At 42.3% G+C, this 20,974-nt stretch overlaps 1 protein-coding gene and 1 long non-coding RNA gene across 4 annotated transcripts in view; one reads left to right on the top strand and one right to left on the bottom strand.

The window, feature by feature from the left end:
• Positions 1-4,757, bottom strand: part of LOC104929110 (fibroblast growth factor 14) — a 28,240-nt gene extending 23,483 nt beyond the window's left edge. Inside the window, exon 1 of one of the 3 annotated variants that reach the window (XM_027291473.1) lies at positions 4,050-4,757. In XM_027291473.1, coding sequence (XP_027147274.1) covers positions 4,050-4,242 — 193 coding nt within the window. In that variant the 5' untranslated portion in view covers positions 4,243-4,757. The remainder of the gene's footprint in view (positions 1-4,049) is intronic. The other 2 variants (XM_027291474.1, XM_010743555.3) reach the window with 2 other exon arrangements.
• The window catches only part of LOC113748293 (uncharacterized), a 46,307-nt gene extending 40,879 nt beyond the window's left edge, over positions 1-5,428 (top strand). Inside the window, exon 3 of the long non-coding RNA XR_003464233.1 lies at positions 5,316-5,428. This is a non-coding gene — a long non-coding RNA (uncharacterized LOC113748293). The remainder of the gene's footprint in view (positions 1-5,315) is intronic.
• The last annotated feature ends 15,546 nt before the right edge of the window (positions 5,429-20,974 follow it).

Raw genomic sequence — 20,974 nt, 5'->3', positions numbered from 1 at the left:
AAGGGTATTCCCCCATCCACACACACACACACACACATATACAGTACACGCACACACACAGAGCTATAGTCTCTCCATAATGTGATCTGATTCAATCAGTCAGGATGTCGAGCAGCCGGCGGCTGATTTGACGTGTCACATTGTCCGTTAATTTTCCCCAGTCTGAGTCTGAATACAGCGTTTAACACCAGGTAACATATCAACATCATGTCTTATATACACACACACACACACACACCTTCTCACCAAACAACAGCCCCCTAAATGAAGAACTCACAACCGGAAAGTGAACGCAACCATTTCACCCTCGTTTACATGCGAGTGATGAGTGATTAGAGGAGCACTCGGGCTCCTGGAAGAACAAAAGAAGGGGGATCGCTTGTTTCCAGATCTGGTTCAGCGACAGTGAACGTCCTTCACCTTTAATATGGCAGCAGTGACGCAGCTGATTATGTATCGACACTAATGAACAATAGAAGTCCTTAACCTGAATTTGAGACATTTGGCTTGGCTTTGATTCTGTGTCATGTCGAGGCTTTTCCAGCCTTGACGAGCAGACAGCTCTGAGGGAGCCACTGAGGACGGTTGACTATTGATTATCCATACCTGCTTATCATTATGTGTATTGAAAGGTGAGGGAACATCATCACACAGACAGACAGAGGTGATGGAGTTAATGAATAGTTAATCACTAGCAGTGGAGAAATCTTGGCATGTTTTCTGATGTCTGTCTTCATATTTGGCTTCCTCCTCTTGTTCCTCCCTGAGGGGATTTCAAGGTGATCAGAGGGCAGCTGGGAGAAGTACATCCTACTAAATCTGATTACCTTTATTTTTTTTTTTTAGAAATGATCTTTTTTTTCCTCTTTATTTTATCAATGTGAGAGCAGCGACCGGACTTTTTGGTTCCTCCTGCATCACTGAACTCATCACCTCAGCGGTGGATCCTTATTTTGGCATCTCCATGATCTCATCCTCTCGGTCACCACGTAGAGTTCAGGGCCTTTTTATTGTGCACGCAGACTGTCGCGTACAGATACATCTTTTAATAATTAACGTTACTTTTTTACTGACTTTACAGATGAAACTATGAATCGAAAAAAGTATTACTCAATCTGTTGCCTCACCTCTCATTCCAACTTCATTTTTCTCTCATTTCCTCGTTCCTATAAATACTACGCTCCATATTTTCTCGCTTTAAGTAAATATCATTCCATCTGACAGCTGTGATATTTATTCTTGCTCCTTTATGATTCGGAAATACCTGCCCGGCGTCCGTCTGTCAGGAGCAGAAATCAGCACACTGCCTGCTGCACTGAAGGACTGAAATCAGTCACATTTTCCAATCTCTCTCTGCTCTTGTGTGTGTGACGCACGACCACAGGAAGCTGCTGGAAATGTCATTTATTGTCTCTTATCTTTTTCTTAGAGCGTGTCGTGTGTTTTTAATTTATAAAAGATCGTCTGAAAATGTGTTTTTTGTGTGTGTGTGTCTTAAATGTTACTGAATGAGACCTGGAGGCAGCTTTACTTCGTGTTGGCTTTCACATGGTCTGATATGGATATATATCATCAGACATCAGGCGACCTCATACACCTGGCTGCTGTTGTGACTCGGCCGACAGCCACGTGATTTATTTCTTGATTGCAGCTTTGAAAAAAAATAAAGAAAAAATCTGTGGCAGCGATTAGCTTTTAATTTGGCGGAGAAAATCCTGCCCATCATGTCGCCGTCAAATCCAGCATTCAGGACCTGACTGATGAAGTAGTTTTTAACGTGGGTTAGCAGCTCTTTAATGAGGCTGATTTCACTGCAGGATTTAAATACAGTTGAGTAAAATTCCTCCCACGGCAGTGCCCATAATTCTCCACTTAGAACTCTAATTACCACAACTAATAACAATAATAATAATAATAATAATAACAAAACGGGGTAGATGTGGACCCCAAAAAATCCAGTTTCTGGCTCCATGCTGGTCTAATTCGAGCTGACGAATTGAAATGTTGCTGCGTTGAACCGCGTCTTTGATGAGTAATGAAGGCTGCAGATCAGTGTGCGTCTGTCTGTCTGTCTCTCCTTCACAAAACCTCTGGAAGACAGTAGGGGATGTTGGCAAATCTCTATCACACACTCACACACACACACACACACACACACACACACACACACACAGACAGAGCACAGACATTTTAGACGTTGCCAAGCTTTCACCAGCAGCTCGCACAGCTGGGAGCACAGAGGAGAGGGAGAGACGGAAAGAGGGAGGTAGGGAGGGGAAAAAAGTAAAATGTAGCTGGAAGGAGGTATGAAGAGATCTAAGGTGTGTAAGGAGGGGGTGGGGGGGTTAGGTGGAGACGAGGAGGCAGAGAGGTGACAAGAAAAAGGGCAAAGAAAGATGCAGAGGAGGAGGAGGAGAAAAGGAGGAGGCAAGAATAAAGAGGAGAGTCTGTTCTTTCATCTATTCTTTCCAAATATTAAAGAAGGTATGGAGGGATGAAAAAGATCTAAGTAGGAAGAAGAGAGGATTAGGATGGAGAGGAGGAAGGGTGGTCGAATGAAGACATGATGATGAGGAGGAGGAGGAGGAGGAGGAGGAGAGGGAATGAGATAAGGACATGGAGGACAGGAGGTGGCAACAAGAAAGGAGGAAGACAAGTGAAGGAAAGATCAGAGGAGGGAAAAAAACACCCAAATGAAGGTGGAAGAAAGGATGAGGAGGTTAGGACGGAGAGGAGGACGGATGGTTGAATAGAGAGATGAGGATGAGGGGAAGAAAGGAGAAGGAAGGTGAGAAGAGAAATGAGGAAAGATGGAGAGAGGGTGGAGGGGGAAGGAAACGTGAAAGGTAGAAGGAGAAGAAGGCAGGTAAGGAGGAAGAGAAGTGAAGGAAAGATAATGAGGGAGGAAAGAAAATAACAAAATGAAGGTGGAGGTTAGGACGGAGAGGAGTTGAATAGAGGGAGTATGAGAGGATGAAAGGAGGCAAGAAGAGAAAAAGAGGGAAGAGGAGGGAGAAGATGGAGGTGATATATGAGGAAAATGGGATGCAAAGGAAGGTGAGAAATTAAAGAGGATGAGAGGAGAAAGGAAACATGAAAGGGAGGAGGAGAAGAAGGCAGGTAAGAGGGAAGCGAAGGAAAGAATGTAAAGGAGAAAAGGAAAGCTGGAAGGAGGAGTGGATGACATAAGGAAGAGTGACAGAACAAAGGGCTAAAAGGAGGTGAGGAAGGGTGCAGGTGGAGGAAAGGATAAAGGAGAAAAGAGGTAAAGAAGAGGAACGAGGATGGAGGAAGAGGTGGAAGGGAACAAGGGAGGGAGGAAAGGTGACAAAAAGAGGAGGTTGGAGATGAAAGGTGAAGACATGAGGAGAGGGAAAAGGTGAGAAGAAACTCCCACCACGGTTTGGAACGTGGCCCTCTGATCCCACACACCAGAACTAACTGGTGAAAACCACTTCCCATCAGCCTGACTCCTCACGTTCCTCCTCGTTTCCTGCCTCCTCCATCCATCCATCCATCCATCCATCCATCCATCCATGCACCGTCACCTGCTGGCTTCTCACACAATCAATTGATTACAGCAGCACTTATCGCCTCTGCTATTGAACGCTCCGGCACAGCACACACAGTCACAAACATGTTCCCATTAATCTGCATTCACTGATCACTCCTGCGTGCATCGATCCGCCTCACACTCACTTCACTTTTACTTTTTTTTTTTGTGTGTGTGACCTCCTCCACCTTAAATTTCAAAATAAGAGTGTTAGTTTTGTGTTGTAAATGACTGATGGGGATGAGAGAGCGAGGTTGGAGATGCACAGAGGCAGACGGAGAGAGAGAGACTAGACAGACTAATCTGTGGCTTCAATAATGGATGTACCTGAAACTACTGAACCATAGGGCACTACAAGACATGACTGTGTGTGTGTGTGTGTGATTGGGGTGTGTGCGCGTCCTGCGTGCACCACCCAGTGCGTGCATGTGTGTGCGTTTCTGGAATATGCATATCAATATATCGGGTGTCTGTCTGCGTGCATGCGTGTGCACACCTTGCCGCCGTAGCCTCCTCTTCTTCAGGCCAAATATCCGGACTTTGGAGAAGATGTCGACCAGGTTCCCGTTGCACAGCCCCTGCTTCTTACCGGGGCTCTTCCGCCGCCGGTGAGTGGTCGGTCGGTGGGCGTGTTGCTCTCTCGCCTGTCGCTTCTGCCGGATCAAACCGCTGGCGATAGCCGCTGCCATGTCGACACAAAAACAGCCCCGTCTCCGTCCGTGTCTCCAGTCTCTTCAAGCTGTGTCCACCGGAGGGGACGGAGCGCAGACAAAACCAGACACAAACCTCCGGTCTCTCTCTCCGCTTTTACCGGCTATAACGGCCCCATACTTTAGAGCACACGTCCGAAATAAACACTTCACAGCATATTGTCTGTTGTCGTTATCCCCCGGGCCATTTGAATTTTAAAAAAAAAACAAACAAACGGTTTTTTAACGGTTTACCTGTCCGTCACGTTTCACCGGTCTGTCTGTCAGTCAGGTAACAGCACACAGCTGTCACTGAACCGATTTTACCGGAGCCCGTTTGTCACTTTGCGTTCCCATGGTCACCAGGCGAGAGAAAACACACAAACAACCTCTAAAAAACACACACACACACACACACACGGACACACACACACCGCTGTCCGACCGTTTGTATTCCGCTGACAGAAGCGCGTGCCGCCGCCAGCCGCCGCGAGCCGCTCCAGCTGCGTGAAACTGGCGCGAGTTACCACGGCAACACCGGAAACAGGGGCGGTTTGGCTTTCAAAGTTAAAGCCCAAATACGTAGTGCCGCCTTTTTGAAGTGGATTATTTACATTAACGCATTCACTTTAGTGACAATACATGTAACAGTTTATAGTGTAACAGTTTACTGTATTCTACATCTGCTATTCTTCTTTTATTCCTCTGCTGTCGTTTTTGCTATCTGTTGCTGCCATCAAGTGGTCAAATTCAACCAAAATTATTATTTAATCCAAATTATTGAAGAATTTCCAACTCTAGAAAAATGAATATGACGCATTACACCTTCCTATATTTTTTAAAATATATATCAGCTACATTATCTTATGTTCTTTTGTGTTATTTGCTTTAAAATATGATTTATATTGGCTGCTATGTGGCTAAATTTCTCAGCTTATGATTCTTTATGTTATGTATTTAACATTTACCTTTCCTGTTATGAGCTGTAGAATGGACCTAATTATGAAAACCTATTTAAAAGTGTTTTTTTCAAAGCTTACATTAATCGACTATACCTCCTTGTTATTTTGAAGGTAATGACCGGAAGTCCCAGTTGATTGTCGTTCGGGGTGCTTTGACGTTTGGAGACGCGCGAGCGCTTTCTGGAACCGTCACACACACACACACACACACACACACACACACACACACACACACACACACACACACCACGCGCCGAGCGAGCAGTCACACACGCGCTCTCTCTGAAAAAAAAAAAAACTTGTCATGCTCATTACGGGTCGGTGGTCGGTGGTCGGCTGGCACGGTGGCAGGTGCCCGGGTATCCAGGCTGGATGCGACTGACACACAATGACATTGAGGTCATATCATAACTTGTATTAAATCACCAACAGGTGCTATAACTGTGAGCGTCTATAACTTTTCAACAATAATAATTATTGTATTATTATATTATATTTGTTCACTCTCTGAACCCATGCTGTTCCACAGCGTTTGGGTCCTTGATTTATATTTTTCTATAATATATAATATATATATATAGATATATATATATATATATATATATATATATATTATATATATTATATATATATAGTCATCTACCAGGGCTGTAGCTGTGATTGCACCAATATGAGATATATATGTGTGTGATATATGATGCAAAGGAAGGTGAGAAGAGAAATAAGGGGAGAGGGTGGAGGTAAAGGAAACATGAAAGGGAAGAGGAGGAGGAGGAGGAGGAGTAAAGGAAAGATGATGAGGGAGGAAAAAACTACAAAATAAAGGTGGAGGAAAGGATGAGGGGTTTAGGACGGAGAGGAGTTGAATAGAGAGAGGATGAGAGGATGAAAGGAGGCGAGAAGGGAGAAGATGGAGGTGATATATGAGGGAAATGGGATGCAAAGGAAGGTGAGAAGAGAAATGAGGAAATGAGAAAAGGATAAGAGGAGGAAGGAAATGTTAAAGAGAGAGTCTATACCTTTTTAACAATAATAAATATTGTTATATAATATATATTATTATTATTTGGCCACTTATCTGAACCCATACTGTTTCCTCAGGAGTTCATTTATATTATATATAGTCATCTACTAGAGCTATATATAATATAACCCTGGTTAATGGTAGATAAAAACATGTATTTACATATTTACATAATTACATGTTTATTTCTGAGATTTGGGGTCTTTTTAAGTTTATATTCTACATTTAAGAGCAAAAATATGTGGCATATGCAGCATTATTAGTATTTATTTTAGTCTCAGTATGTTCAAGAGCCCTTTAAGACATGTTTAAAACATAAAAAATGCAAATCCAGTTCAATTATCTAAATAAAATTGCATCTATTCATCCCCTCCTGATTGGAAAAAAATCAGGAGGGGATGATAATTAATTAATAATTTATTAATATGCACATATTTGCATTTCAAAATACGTCTCCTGCTTCACTGATAGGGCCGTTCTGGTGTGTTTGTGCCGGACGTTTCAAGCGTTTCGCTTCAGCAGATGTGAAAACAGCCTTCTAGTGTCGAAGTCTGCACATGCATCATTCTGCACAGTCAAGGTCAAACATCCGATGACAACACAAAAAAAAAAACAGATTTTTGAGCAGAAGGGCCCTTTAAGGCTGAGTCACTTTTAAGCCAAAAAACAAACAAATAGCATTTTTTGTGTGTATAAATGAATAAATAAAGATTAAATCATAATATTCAAAGCATTTTCAAGTCAAGTAAAGAACTTCCGTCATGTGTTTTGGATCGTAACGGAGATAATGAAAGCTGCTCTCATCCCACATGCTGTCTGTGCTGAGCTGGAGAATAGCTCGCTGAATGAATGGTTTAAAAATGCAGGAGGTGGGTTAGATTGACAGGCTGATAAACTGGCGCTCTGCCTGCCTCACATGTCTGGATTGTCTACTGTACACGTGCTTTCCTTTCAAACATGTTTCCAGCTGTAAGTTTATACACTCACATTTCCTCCATGATGTGACAGCATGCGGGGGGTGGACTATCAGGTGGACACACCTGTGTCAAGGCAGACAAAGTCAAACAAAGTGCTATTATTTTGAAAAGTCAAGTTCTGGTTCCTGAAATTTCACAAGCCAGCGTGAATGTGTCTTTCCAGTGCATGTAGCATGTAGGTCACTCATCTCTCCGGAATAAAGCGACAGGATGGGACCCAGCTGGACACAAAGAGCGCTGAAATGAAATGTTCCTTTCTTCCGGGGGCAAAAACGATATCAAAAGAAAATCTCTGCACCTTTTCCAATCTTTGTGTCCCCTCGATGAGTAATGGACAGCAGAGTTTGGCCTTTGTGGGATTGTTTTCTCAAAGGCAGGGTAAAACCCCAATCATATCAGGGACGCAATCCATCAGCTGGGCCAACAGTGGCATCCCCCTCCAGATACTCCGACGTGTCATTAATAAGCCTCAGAAACAATGGTTGCTTCTTAAAAACAAACAACAAAGCATCATTTACATTTTTGCAGAATATCAAAATCTCATAAAATTCATATATGCCCCAAAGGGACGAACCATCTCCATCACTGTCAGCCCCAAATGTCAGCTTTGCATAGAAGATATATCACAACTTCACAGGCAGAGGTTGATTGTCATTCAATATACTGATGTGTGTGTAATATGAACTAAATTATGAGATATATATATATAGAGATATAGATCGAGATATATAGCTAGATAGATAGAGAGAGATAGATAGATAACACACACCAACAATGTGATACATCACTAGCTGTACGTCACAGCACAAACAATCACTATGTATGTATGTATATACAGGAAAGGTGTACTATGAAAAAAATGAATTAAGGAATACAAATACTTATTATTGATTACAATATACCAATTCTCTCACTAAACTTGAGCCCAACAAACCTTCTGTTATGTGCAAAAACCAGGACTGAAGTGTGGCTACATCAAAAATAAAAGTAAAAATGTAGAATAAATATATTATTGATACAACTAGTATGTAGTACTAGTAGTGTTTCCTGCCTTTCCTGTATTTGTTAGTGGTATTTTTTTGGACGAAAAGTCCAAGTTTAAAACAGTTCAGAATAAATTAAAGTCCTATTTGTGTCTATGTTGTCGGGCGTTCAAAAGCAGATGAATCATATGCGTTTTAAAAAATAATCAGCTGTCGCTTTGAGGCTTCGTGTCGTCTGAGGCAGGTCAGAACACTTGAACTGAAATATTTCAGCACCATGGACAGCGAACAGCCTCTCTGACACTTCATCTTCCTTCGCCTTTAAATGTGCTGTGTATATATATATGTGTGTGTGTGTGTGTAAGAGAGAGAGAGAGAGTTAGTTATTCATACACACACACACACACATTCATAGACACCTATGAACACACTGTTTTTTCCAAGGCGTCATAGGAATATGTATTTCTTTCCTAGTGCACCACTAGGTGGCACCAGAGCGTGTCTATCAGTTCTCTGATAAGAGCATTAACAGAGGTAGTACATCAGTAACACAGTGGTGGTTCACTGTGTGTGGCACATAATGATCAGGAGCAGCGTGGGGACCCTGCAGAGACAAAGGCATGACTAAAAAACCTGCTCATATAAAACGATAATAGAAAAAATGCAGATTTAGTCTCTGAGAACTGAAAATATGTCGGTGACATTATGTCTTTTTTATTCTCATCCTCATACTTTGCTTGCTTGCTATGGACGCAGTGTGTCACCTTCATTTTTGTCCTATTTAGTCGTCCACAGTGTCCCTTCTTTTGTCCTTCATGTTGCTGACACACAACTATTTAAGCTCCGAAGAAAACCACTGATTCACCTCTGCTCGTCTCTCTCCCAGACAGCAGAGAAAGGAGAAGAGTGTGTTAGTGTGTATGTGTGTGTGTGTGCTGTTTTTTATATCCAGGTCAGTCAGAGTTATGAATAAATCAAAGCTGCATTTACATTAAAATTCATCTCTTCTGCTGCTTTTTATAACATCGGGGTAAGGCGGGACGCAGCTCTTAAACTTCAAAAGGAAAAAATATCTTTCCACCTCATCCTTCTTCCATCCAATTATTCCACCATCCGTCCTGAATCTTTCTGCTTCGTGGCACACGATTTTTTTCAAGAAAAACACACACACGGGTAAACGCAAGGACGCACACGTATCATGCAGGTTAACAGAAAAATGCAGGACTGTGCGTGAATAAGAAAGAACTGCTCATCCACCTGATAGATACACATTCCTGTTCCTATTGTATTTAAAGCTTCTCTGCATGTCTGTGTGTTTCACAGAGGCAGAAGCGCCCTCTACAGGCACTAAAACAGCACAGCACTCATCCACCCACTCTTTCTTTTACACACTTCTACGTCTTTCCACTCCATCCGCGGATGCATTTTTCTACTATACGCCTTTACCTGCTCGCTTTGTGCTTCGTTAGGTGTCATTGTAACTTGTCCATCCCTCTTTAAGATGCTTCCATCATGCAAAGTAGTATGGACGGATCATTATCACATGTTTTCATACTCAAACAAAATATGAATGGCCAATATTTCACATGTATTAACCAGGTTAAATGTTTATGAAAGTTTGTTGTGAGATGCTGGCAAGAAGGGTGAAGTGGAGAAAAGATCTTCAAATACTCTGGCAGAGGGGGGGTCACCTTGTTTTATAATATACAAACTGTCAGCAATATTTCAGCAGGGAGAAGCTGCAACAAGGACGACGGCATGCACTGTACCTTGGAAAAATAGGTGAGATGCATGCCCTTGTATTAATGATGAAGCGGTGGGAGAACCAGGATGAAAAGGAAAGGAAAAGCTGTTGATGACTGTAGATATGTCAGACTCTTCAGAGTGATGTAGCTTGTCAATTCCTGCAGATTTGGCATGAAAATTTGGTATGTAACAGACATTTGAGGCGGATTCTGAATCATTCAATAAACTTGTTTATAAATTGTATGCAAGAAATCAAAATCTAATACTGTGAGTAGGTTGCTGTGACACAAACATATTAAGAACCCTTTGAACCGTACTACAAGTAAAGTTTTTAGGGTAGTAAAATCATCATATCCTGTCCCCATATCCTACAACTTATTTAAAAAGGTTTCAAACAACACACAATGCAACTGCAATGCAATGCAACAACTCCATGCAATGCAATGGTTGGTGAGTATGTTATTGTCGTCCCGCTAGGCTAGAGGCTGCTTCAGACTTATAATTTCAATCCAAAGCGTCACTTTGAAAAGTAAGTGAATGTGAATAAACTCAAAGAACCAGCCAGGAATAGTCTGCTGGGACTCCAAAAGCAAGATTCGTCTCTGACATTTCAAAGTGTTTGTTCGCCAAGAACGGAGCGCTGCCTACACCAACGATGGTTAAAAAAAAAACATTGTGCAGCACTAAATCTGCTCAACTACCTTGAGAATATTGGACATGTTGGGTGTGGGAGGATGACAATGACAGGATGACAATGTTCTGGTTCTGATATAGAAGAACAAGTGTGCTTGAAGCAGGAGAGAAGTGTTGCTCTCCACTGTCTACATACTTTGTGTACTTTTGGTCTGGGGCTTTTGAACTGTGACTGCTACAGAACATGACAACATGATGCAGAGGTTAAATCCCCGCGGCCAGCTTCCAAAACCTGGTGAAAAGCTTCCCAGAGAAGTGGAGGTTGTTGTAGCAGTACATTCAACAATACATGTAGGTGCAATGTTTAGTTGTCCATATACTTTTGGTAGCATCGCTGATAAACTGCTCACCATCACCTCTAAATTTGTCTGATTAACATGTTGCATCTTGTCTGATTAAGAGAAACGTAAGCATGACAGTTTGTGGTTTCAGAGGGAGTTGCATGCTGGGCACAGTGACTTTCACAGAGATGTGGTGACTCAAACTTGAGCTCACCGACCTGGAAATCAGGCAAATGGATATCTGTAGTTTGTCAAAAATAATAGTTACACACAGACATAAGAGTGGCATCTTCTCTTTTCAGAAAATGTTGAACTATTCCTTTAAATGGAAGATCCACCTTGTGTCAGTCATAGATATACTGAACAATCTGTCAATAAAAACAACATTTTTAGCAGTTCCTGGGCATTACGTGTCAATCACACAGCATCTCTGTAGGTGGTGCTCTTCTCTTTGTTCAGTCGTGGCTGCTCGTGTTTATTTATGAGCTCCTCTCCCTGCTCTGAACAAACAGCAGACGAAGAGAGAGAGAGAGAGAGAGCAACAGGTAGACAATCGCCTTCATGTGTGTGAATCAAACGCCCTTAATTATCTGTAAGTGTGTGCGGTGGCAGATGAAAGAGACGGAGGGGATGAAAGATGGAGAGCGATGGAGCGACGGAGGAGGAGAAAGAAGAGGCAGACAGGGAGGCAACAGATGTGGGTGGGTGTTCCCCAGACAGGAGTGTGAGGATATCCACTCTGAACCGAGCGGGATGACTCATAATTTACACTCAGACACACCGCCCACACACACACAGCAGCACAGACATGGGGAAGTCCACTGTTACCTAGGTAACGAGTGATGAGTGACGCAGGTGGGTCTCCGAACAGAGAGAGGGAGAGAACACCTGCTGAATGCTGAGAGGATAACACACACACACACACACACATCTGGCATCAATTACATTCATCGTGCTGCGTCAAACACAGACACACACACAAACACTCGTCGTCTTGTTTCTGCTCCTCTCACATCCTCTCCTTTCACCTTATTTCCTTGTGTCCTCTCCCCTCCTTTCATTTCCTTTCCTCGTCTCCTCTTTCCTCCCTTCATCTCCTTTCCTCTTCATTCATCTTCTTTATTCGCCTCTTTTTCTTCTTTGTTTTTCTCCTCTCCTCGTCCTCATCTGTGCTTGCGTCGTCTTTTTTCGTTCCTTTCTCTCCTCTCCTTTGCTTGCTTATCTTTCTATCCTTCCACTCCCTTTCTCTCTAATCTCCTTTACTTTTCTCCTCTCCTCTCCTCTCCTCTCATCTTCTCTTCCCTCCCTTCATCTCCTTTCCTCTTCATTCATCTTCTTTATTCGCCTCTTCTTATTTTTCTCCTCTTCTCTCCTCTCCATTCCTCTCCTCTCCATTCCTCTCCTCTCCTCTTGCTTATTCTTTCCTTCCTTCCTCTCCCTTTCTCTCTAATCTCCTTCACTTTTCTCCTCTCCTCTCCTCTCCTCATCTATCTTTATAACATCACCAACTCAGCAGGGAAGAGGAGAGAAGGAACGGAGGGACTAAATTATTCATTCACACCCCCCTTTACTTTTCTTCCATCTCTGTCTGCTGTCTCTGGTGCCTTGAATCTCCCTCCTCCATCTCTCTCTTATTCTCTTTCTCTTTCTAATATTCCTCTTTCTCTTTCATCCCAAATTTTTTTCAACGCCTCTCATGCTTGCGGCACAAAGACCAGCGAAAAAAACTTTACATCTATGCGACGAGGACAGACGCGTCGAAACATATATAGTGTTTTTGTTCGTGTCAGACTGGTTTGTCAGTCGTGAAGCTTTGTTCTATTCCCAACATAACTTTGTGAGAGGGGAAAATGGGGTACGACGAGCTGTAACCTAGCAACCACAGGCGGAGTTATGTGCATCATCACAGATGAAGATAGTTAATGCCAGGCACATAGTTGTATAAAACATCTAAACTCACAGTAACCTGAGTTGAAGCTCAGACTGGCTCTTGACATCTTGTGTCCTTCTAACACACTGTAGATGTTAGGCGACGATTTGGGCTAAAAACAAAGTTTTAGTTGTTAAATTAGCCCAGAAATGTAAGGTGTGTCAGTGTGTGACACTAGCGTGAGACAATTGGCTTTATTTTGAAAATTCAAGAACACTGTGCATCATTCTCTTCACTTTTGTCAAGAAGAGAAGAGACAAATTGTTATTTCTGTGACCAACATGCAAACAAAGTGGCAGTATTTTCCTCTACCGTTATTTATTAGAGAATACAGTAAAAGATAATGATTTAACAATCAACATACTGTAATATACCTCATTTGTTGGCCATGAGTAGATGAGAATGTTTCTGTTTTGCCTGCTCGGTTCATCTTTTTAAAAAAGCCATTACGCTAATTTAAAGTTACTACTTTTAAATACTTTAAAAGGTCCCGTTTTTTTATTGATTTATTACGAAACTGGTCTAGATGATGTATAACACTGAAAGTATCAAAACAATCCATGTAGAATACACACAGTATTCAGAAATTGTGCTTTTAAACAAGCTGTTGGGACTTCACGAAGGTTGTGATGTCACAACTATACAATCACCGGCCTCAGTCTCTTTTATTTGTTAAAGTTTTTCATCCTTAAACTACAGATTTCATTACAACAAACGAATATATCAAACAATAGCAGTGTATCAAGACAGCTCCTGTCTGTATATCCCAACGGTTAAGTATTTCAGACTCTTCCCAACAGCAGGGCTTCAGTAATAGAGGTCTGGACCTCACATGTTACTATTGATCTCTCTTTTAAAAGCTCCCTGTAGAGACAGGCAGACATGTTAAAGGGGATATCCCCAGGAAGTGCTGCTCTAATATTTCTGGTGTTGTTGGTACTTTGAGGTGTGAAGTCATAACAGTGAAAGTCAATTCGTGTTAGTCACGGCTTTTCCCCAGAGTCACCAACTGTAAAAAAAGACCATACACAGAGGATGTGTCTGAAAACGAACAGTATGCTTTAACTGAGCACAGAGGTCAGATATGGTGGGAGATCATCAGTGACAATTTTCCAGGCAAAATGATAACAGTTAAAAAATGTAAAACTTCTGCTTCGGAGCGGTTACATAATCGTTCCAGATCTTTTCCCAAAAAACTCTGAACTACAGAGGAAGATGGGAGGAACTGTGGGGATAACGAGAGAGACTGAAGGGAGAAACAGCTTTGAATTAAGGAGGTGCTGAAAGTCAAAGCTGGGTGGAGGTGGCAGACTGCTTGAAAATATGTTTATATAATGTCTGAGACAGAGTTAACTCACACACCACCAACTATTTCACTGATTTTAGTGAAACTGGATCATATTTTACGGCCTCAGCTCTCTGTGATTTAGGTTTCCCGATAGACGTTAAACTGCCTGCTGTGAAATGTAGCTGCTGCTAGCTCCACTCAGTTAGCGTTACAGTCCGGGAGTCAGTGTAGCACGGGCGTGGGATAACGCTGATGGAGACCTGGTGTCATGCGACGATCAGAGCAGGGCGAGGAGGCAACGTAACCAGGCTTAAGCAGCTTCTATGGACGTAATGGCAGAGGCGAAGAGACTGAAGAGGATGACCAAGTAAGAAGCGACGCCGCCAGGCAAGAGTAAATCTTGGACAGACTTTTAGTGATTGGCTCGGTGAAATAAAAGGTAAACACATTATTCAGTTTAAGCAGTGCAGTAAAAGCACATTATATCTTTCTCATTCTCTCTTCAAATAGATTGTGCAGTGCAGTCAGTGAAGCAGGCTGCCGTGATACCACTTCATCCGCTCTCCGTTATCCAAACGTGGCTCTGCTTAACCTGCACATTACGACAGGATTTGATCTATGAGACTGCAGCTTTCACAGGATTCAGTCAAAACACAAACCAACATGCTGTTCAGGAACTAAATGTTAAGATAAGACAATCTATCAAAAGTTATTTTCGACTAAACTGTCCAGACATCCTATAAATAAATTCATTCTGATAAGTTAAACTCGTGACATTGCACACACTTTATTGCAGTGTGTTGCTGGAGGATGACACTGTACATACAGTCTAGACCGGACTGTGAAAGAGAGAAATCTAATACATCTGTCAATATTATTCATTTACTCTCTCTCCCTCTGTGGTTGTGTGTCGGGTCAGAGAGCACTCACAGCTCACGGAGTAGAAATGAAATTGATTCGCCGCACTCAACCAAACCGCAAAACACACTCTACCAGCACTGCTTTTCAGCGTACTGGTCCTTTAACGAGCAATGGCGGTGATTTTATGTTCATTATAACCTGCTGGCCTCTGTAATGAGTCAGTCTCATCCCGGGCGGGTCATTGTGTTTGATTGCGTCGGCGTCGCTGTCACAAGCTTATAAAAGATTGCACACTTACTTGGTGACATATGTCAGATATCTGCTCCATAAGAAGGAGAATAGAGCTTTGATGACAGCTTTGTCGTCTGCGCCTGTATGCGCGTCTGGCTGAACGAGACACAAAGTTAGTTAGAGCGTAGGTAGACGATGTGACAAGAGATGAAACTTTGTTAAGCATTTAAGACTCAACAATGGAGAATGTTTTCAGTAACCACCCACGGCCCATCTCAGTGTGCACGCACGCAGTTAGACAAAGCCTAAATTCAGCGATTTCTACATGGAAAACGTGTCATTCCTCACACATTTCTGCGGAGGAAAGTTCACAGTTAGACGGAGGAGGAGGAGCAGGTGGTGCATCTTTGCATTGTCGTGATCGGTTGTGATTTCTGGCTCTGCTGGGTAAAAAAAAAAAGGCTAACATTTAATGATCAACGTACACCATGAAAAACTCACTTTATTCACTCCTCTGATACATCAGATCTGTCCTTTCCTAGATAAATAATAGAGTGACTAACAACAGGCGGGATATAAAGGTGGCGAAAACACATTTCAGAGGCTGACAGTAACGCTGAGGAGACTCTGACTAATCTGTTTTCCCCACATTGCTGCATTAAAGGAGCCCTGTGTACAGATGTGTGTGTTTATGTGTGCGTGTGCAGAAATCCCTCTCAGTGACAATGCGAACAGCTCAGCAGCACGGCACATTCGAGGATCTCATTCAGCCCCGTGAGGCTAACATAAGACCGCATCTAATCCGAACTGTGTCACAATACGAGGCCTGAGACGGCACACCGAGCACGGGCTTTGAAAATACTGATTCTAAAACCGTTTCAGGACCGGGCCTTGGAGAGAACATGCTAATGGATTTGAGATGACAGAGCGTTAAAATGTCTCACAATTCATTTCAAATGGGACAAAAAGGAGCAACCTTGTTCCCAATCTTCCCGTTTCACCAGGTTAATGACAAAACACACTATGAAAGGCATTTTTTTTTATCACATGTGAAGACTTAGATTGTCATTTTGCTCCTTCTAATGGCTCCAAATCAGCTTGACTGAAGCTTTTACTGCTTTTTTAGTGTGTTTGAGGAACTTTTCAAAGCATAACATGACATGACGGGCTGAAGCAGGTAAAGGACAAACATGTTTTGGTAAACAAACGCACAAATATCTGGATTTAAATGAGCATTTTCCAGATTTCCCAGCCATATTTTTGAGCTTAAAGGTTTCAGAAAGCAACTAGCAATGATGCTACAGATTGTGACCAACTGAATATCCCTCGCCTCACTCTCCCCTTCCAATCGTGTAGTAGAAACTACGGTGGAAAAAGTGAAAAGGTCCTATCGAGAGCCGGTGTTTAGTTTGTCTGTTCTGGGCTGCTGTAGAAACATGCTCACTCCAGCTCCCTCTGTAGATATAAAAGTCTCATTCTAAGGTAACAAAAACATATACACTAATAAAATCATACTTTCTGCCAACAGATCCACTGAAACTTTACACGCTAGACCTTTTTAAGAGAGAGAGAGGAAATGGCGGACGACATGCGGTCATGCGGTGAGGACTCAGCCTTCATGGGGCACAGACTTTACAAGGTGAGCCGTGGAAATCACGTATTTAAGAATAGATTTTTCTTATTGTCAACAAAGCAAGCTGATCCTGTAGACAAGATTGCCTCAGATTCTGTGGCACAGAGCTCCTAAAAACACATTTTGAATCAGTCAAACACACACAGCAGGCCCTCGCCGTCTCTGTACGCCCTCCACCCCCAACAGCACTGTTTTAATTTCAGGTTTCAATTCACTCTTGGTTGGTGGTATGAGTGGGTCAACATGCTCAACTCTGGCTGCACACTCTTCTGACCCAGTGGATAATCGCCTATGAAGACACGTGCTGGACAGTATCTGCCTTCATGGGGGTGTTTGTTTAATTCACCATCACAGCTTTATGTGTGCAACTCCACCTTAAAACCACAAGACTCAATGAGTGTTATAATTTAAAGTTGAGTATTTAGGATCACACTCAGCTACGCTTGAGCGACTTTTTTTGTATGAAAAGGAAAAGTTCAGTCACTTGACTCAGACCAGAACAAAATGGGAAGCAACACATGAGCGGCTTTAGTGACGAGCAGGTTCACCTCCTCTGTCCACCACATACACACACACACATACATCATTGACAGCTTTATGATACAGTGTCCTCCAGACAGAGGCTAGAGGGTGACGCCTGACTATATCAACGACTACAAAAGGACTCTACTGGCACTTAACCCCCCTTCTGTCTGGACGCAGGTAGACACGTCCAAGCTTCAAATAAGTAACTGTGTCTGGATGGGAACCTGTCGGTCATATCTGTGGTATTTTCTTTAGGAATTCAGCCTCTTTTATCCCGGCGAGAGTGATTTTATTTGACTATTTCTGCACCGTGAAGTTGAGGTCAAACCAGGCTTGTCGTCTTTTATGATGTATTAACAAAGGAGTTGGTGTTTTTTTGGCTGCCGCGTCACCCGAGCACAGCCTTGAAATTATTTTAACCAAGCATATAATTGAAACTCAAAAGAGTCATTGTAAGCGGCCAAAAATTGTTTCACATTTTTAAGCAAACTTCTGAAAATTTTCAAAAAAATATAAAGTAACAAAACCAAAGACAAGTGTAACAAATAACACACAGCTGCTGTCAGTGTAAAGAATATCCTACCTGCTTCAGCTTTGCCTAAAGCAGCCTTTAGTCTCCTCTCTGCTACCTTCAGTATAAACTCAAAGTCCATCGCTAACACACACCTGTAAACACCAGCCCATTGAACTCGCTTCTTAAATTGCCTGGACTCCCCCCCAAGCGTGGCCTCAGACACACACACACATAGCGAGTGGGACAGATATGGCGATTATGTCATGGAGGGCTGTCATCAAGCAAAAGGTTAACTCAGACAAGGGAAGAAGTCAGTCAAGTGTGTGTGTGTGTGTGTGTGTGTGAGGGAGGAGGAAAGAGATAAAGATGAAGAGGTGCTAAGAAAAAGTGATGGGAGCCGCTTCGCTTTCACTTAGATGTTTGACCGCTTGCGGGAAAGATTGCCATTGTGGTTTTTAAAGAGACATGATCTCTCTTGTTGCAAGCAACAAACTTCCTCTGTGGGACTTTTTGTGGTGCAGCTGCCGTGGCCTTTAAGGAGAAAGGCAGGAGGCGGAAGGAGTACGTCCAACATGGCTATATTTGTAATATAGTAGCCCTTGAGTTGGCATTGTTTTTTGAATGTAAAGAATGAACAGTGTATCAGATTTATGGCTAATATGGCTAATATGGAACATAATATGTGTTTTCATGAGTGTATAATCACCTGAAAATAAGAATCTTTATGCCGCAGGTCCTCTTCCATGTCATGTTTCCGCAGTAGCCCGGGACGGACAACACACTTGAGACAGGACTATTCGCATTTTTTGCACATTCCACCCTAGTTTCTCCTTCACGCTACGAAGGAGAGGGTGATGATCTACACCACTAGATAGCTCTAAATCTTACACGTTTGTCCAAACAAAGTGCGATGGATGACTGGTTGAAAGCTTTTGGAAAGAAGTGCACCTTGAATTTGGATTATTTTGTCAAATAAAAACACAGCATGTCACCAGCTTTAAGCTTTACTACTGTAGCACTATAATAATATGTATATTTAGCATCGCCGGTTTCGTCAATGAAACACATTTTACGCAGCGAGTCGAAGAGAAAGAGAGAGACTGAGTCGTCGTCAAGTGTTTCTCTCTGCTTCTTATCATTCAGTCTGTGAAAACACTTTGATGCCCTGCTGCTTTTTAAGTGCACTTGGAAAAATAACACTCTGCACTCGCTCTCTCTTGACAGAAACCTGGAGCGAGAGCTGTCCAAACACACACACACACACACACTCGTTCACCTTCCCTCGTTTTCCTCATCGCTTCATTTAGAAAATTATAGTGTTTCTATTACCGAGCAGAGTCACACTGCAATCAGCAGCACTGCCTTCTCATATGTGTTTGCTTTGTTTGACACCCTTCAGTAACCGCACTCATTTGCCTCAATATTGCCCTTTAAAAGCAGAAATGTACCAGCGCCGTAGATGCCAGTTTCAGCTTCTGGTGTTAAAACATTTGCAGCAGAGACGTGTGAAGAAATATTCGGGGTTTTATATGCAGGTTTAGACCACAGACGTCCTGGTCGTGCCAATATCATCAGCTGCCGCAGCTCGCCTTGGTGTTATTGATTTAAAGCTGCTCTAATCAATATTTTTCATGTAACATGTCATCAAACAGCTGACTACTCATGCATCCGGTCGTGTTTAAGTCCATCCGATGAATGAAAATCCAGTATTTGCTCCAGTTTTAGCTCCGTTTTTGGTCTCCACCACAACTTCTAAGACAAATATTTGGCTCCTTAGATGTTAAATGCGCCACGATGTTCACCGGTCAGTCACTAAATGTGTCCGTCTGCAGTCCAGTGGAGTTTATTCCATCAAATTAGATTAAAAAAACATGAAAGTAAAGTAGAGTTAGAGGCCAGAAAACCAAAACAATGAGCTGAAAGACTACAAAAGGTGATAATTCTCTGTGAGTTTGTCGCTGTTTCACATTACACATCTCATCTGATCTATTGTGGAGTTGGTTTAACAGCATATGTTATATACTAAACTATACTTAAGTGTGTATGAGTGCGACAGTTTTAAGTTTGTTTTGTGTTTCCTGTTTTATTTTGTAGTTCTCCCCTGTCTGTGTCTTGCATTTCTACTTCCTGCCGCCTGTTTCTGATTATACACCTGTATGATTAGTTTCCTTTGTTTCTTTCTCTCTCCGTTATGTGTCTGATGATGACTGCATGTGTCTGAAGCTTACCTGCTTTCCTGCCTTCATCCTGGATTTTTGTTTATTGCACCTTCGTTTTGTATTTTTGTCCAAACCACCAGCCGCCTTTTTTAGTTTCTTTAGTTATAAGTTCAGTTTTTTTGTGTCCGCAAAGTTCAGCTCAGTTTGTTCTGGTCAGATTATATAAATGACCTGTGTGACTGCACTGTATGTGTCTGTGACGGGTGTGATTAGCGGACAGCTTGCGAGTGAGTGTATGTGTGTGAAGTATGACGTGCATGAGAGTTTAGATGAAAGGTGACAAAGTCTCACACACACACACACACACACACACACACACACACACACATATATATACATACACATAAAGGAAGCTTGTTTAGAGTACTGCACCAAAACTGTCCATGTGACCTTAGCGGACAGACATCACGATGATGTCTGTCATTATTTTGTCAACTCATCACCTTTGGACAATGTAACAGCACGCAATAGGGAAACAGACACACACATAATTCATTTTGTTGCAAGGTTGTGGAAGAAATTGATTCTTTACCGGATGGAAACTAAAATAAAACTTAAATACGACACATTTAAATAACATACATGTGCTGTGAGTGTGAGTGTGTGTGTGTGGTCCTTTAACTTACAGAGACAGATCCGAGTTGGCACGAACCCCACTGCTATACTCTGGTGTTTGAATAAAATATAAAGTGCGATGCTTTAATGGCAACTCTCAGGAGAAGGTGAGTGGGAATATGTGTGTGTGTGTGTGTGTGTGTGTGTGTGCGTGGGAGGGTGCTATAAAGGGTGAAAATCTCTATCTGGGTCACGCCACATGGGACACAAGACACTGAGTAACTTTGCGCCTTATTCCTTTTAACAATGA

Source organism: Larimichthys crocea, chromosome XIX, assembly GCF_000972845.2.
Source record: "Larimichthys crocea isolate SSNF chromosome XIX, L_crocea_2.0, whole genome shotgun sequence".
Taxonomy (NCBI): domain Eukaryota; kingdom Metazoa; phylum Chordata; class Actinopteri; family Sciaenidae; genus Larimichthys; species Larimichthys crocea.
The sequence above is the reverse complement of the archived record's forward strand: the minus strand, read 5'-3'. Positions and strand labels throughout refer to the sequence as shown.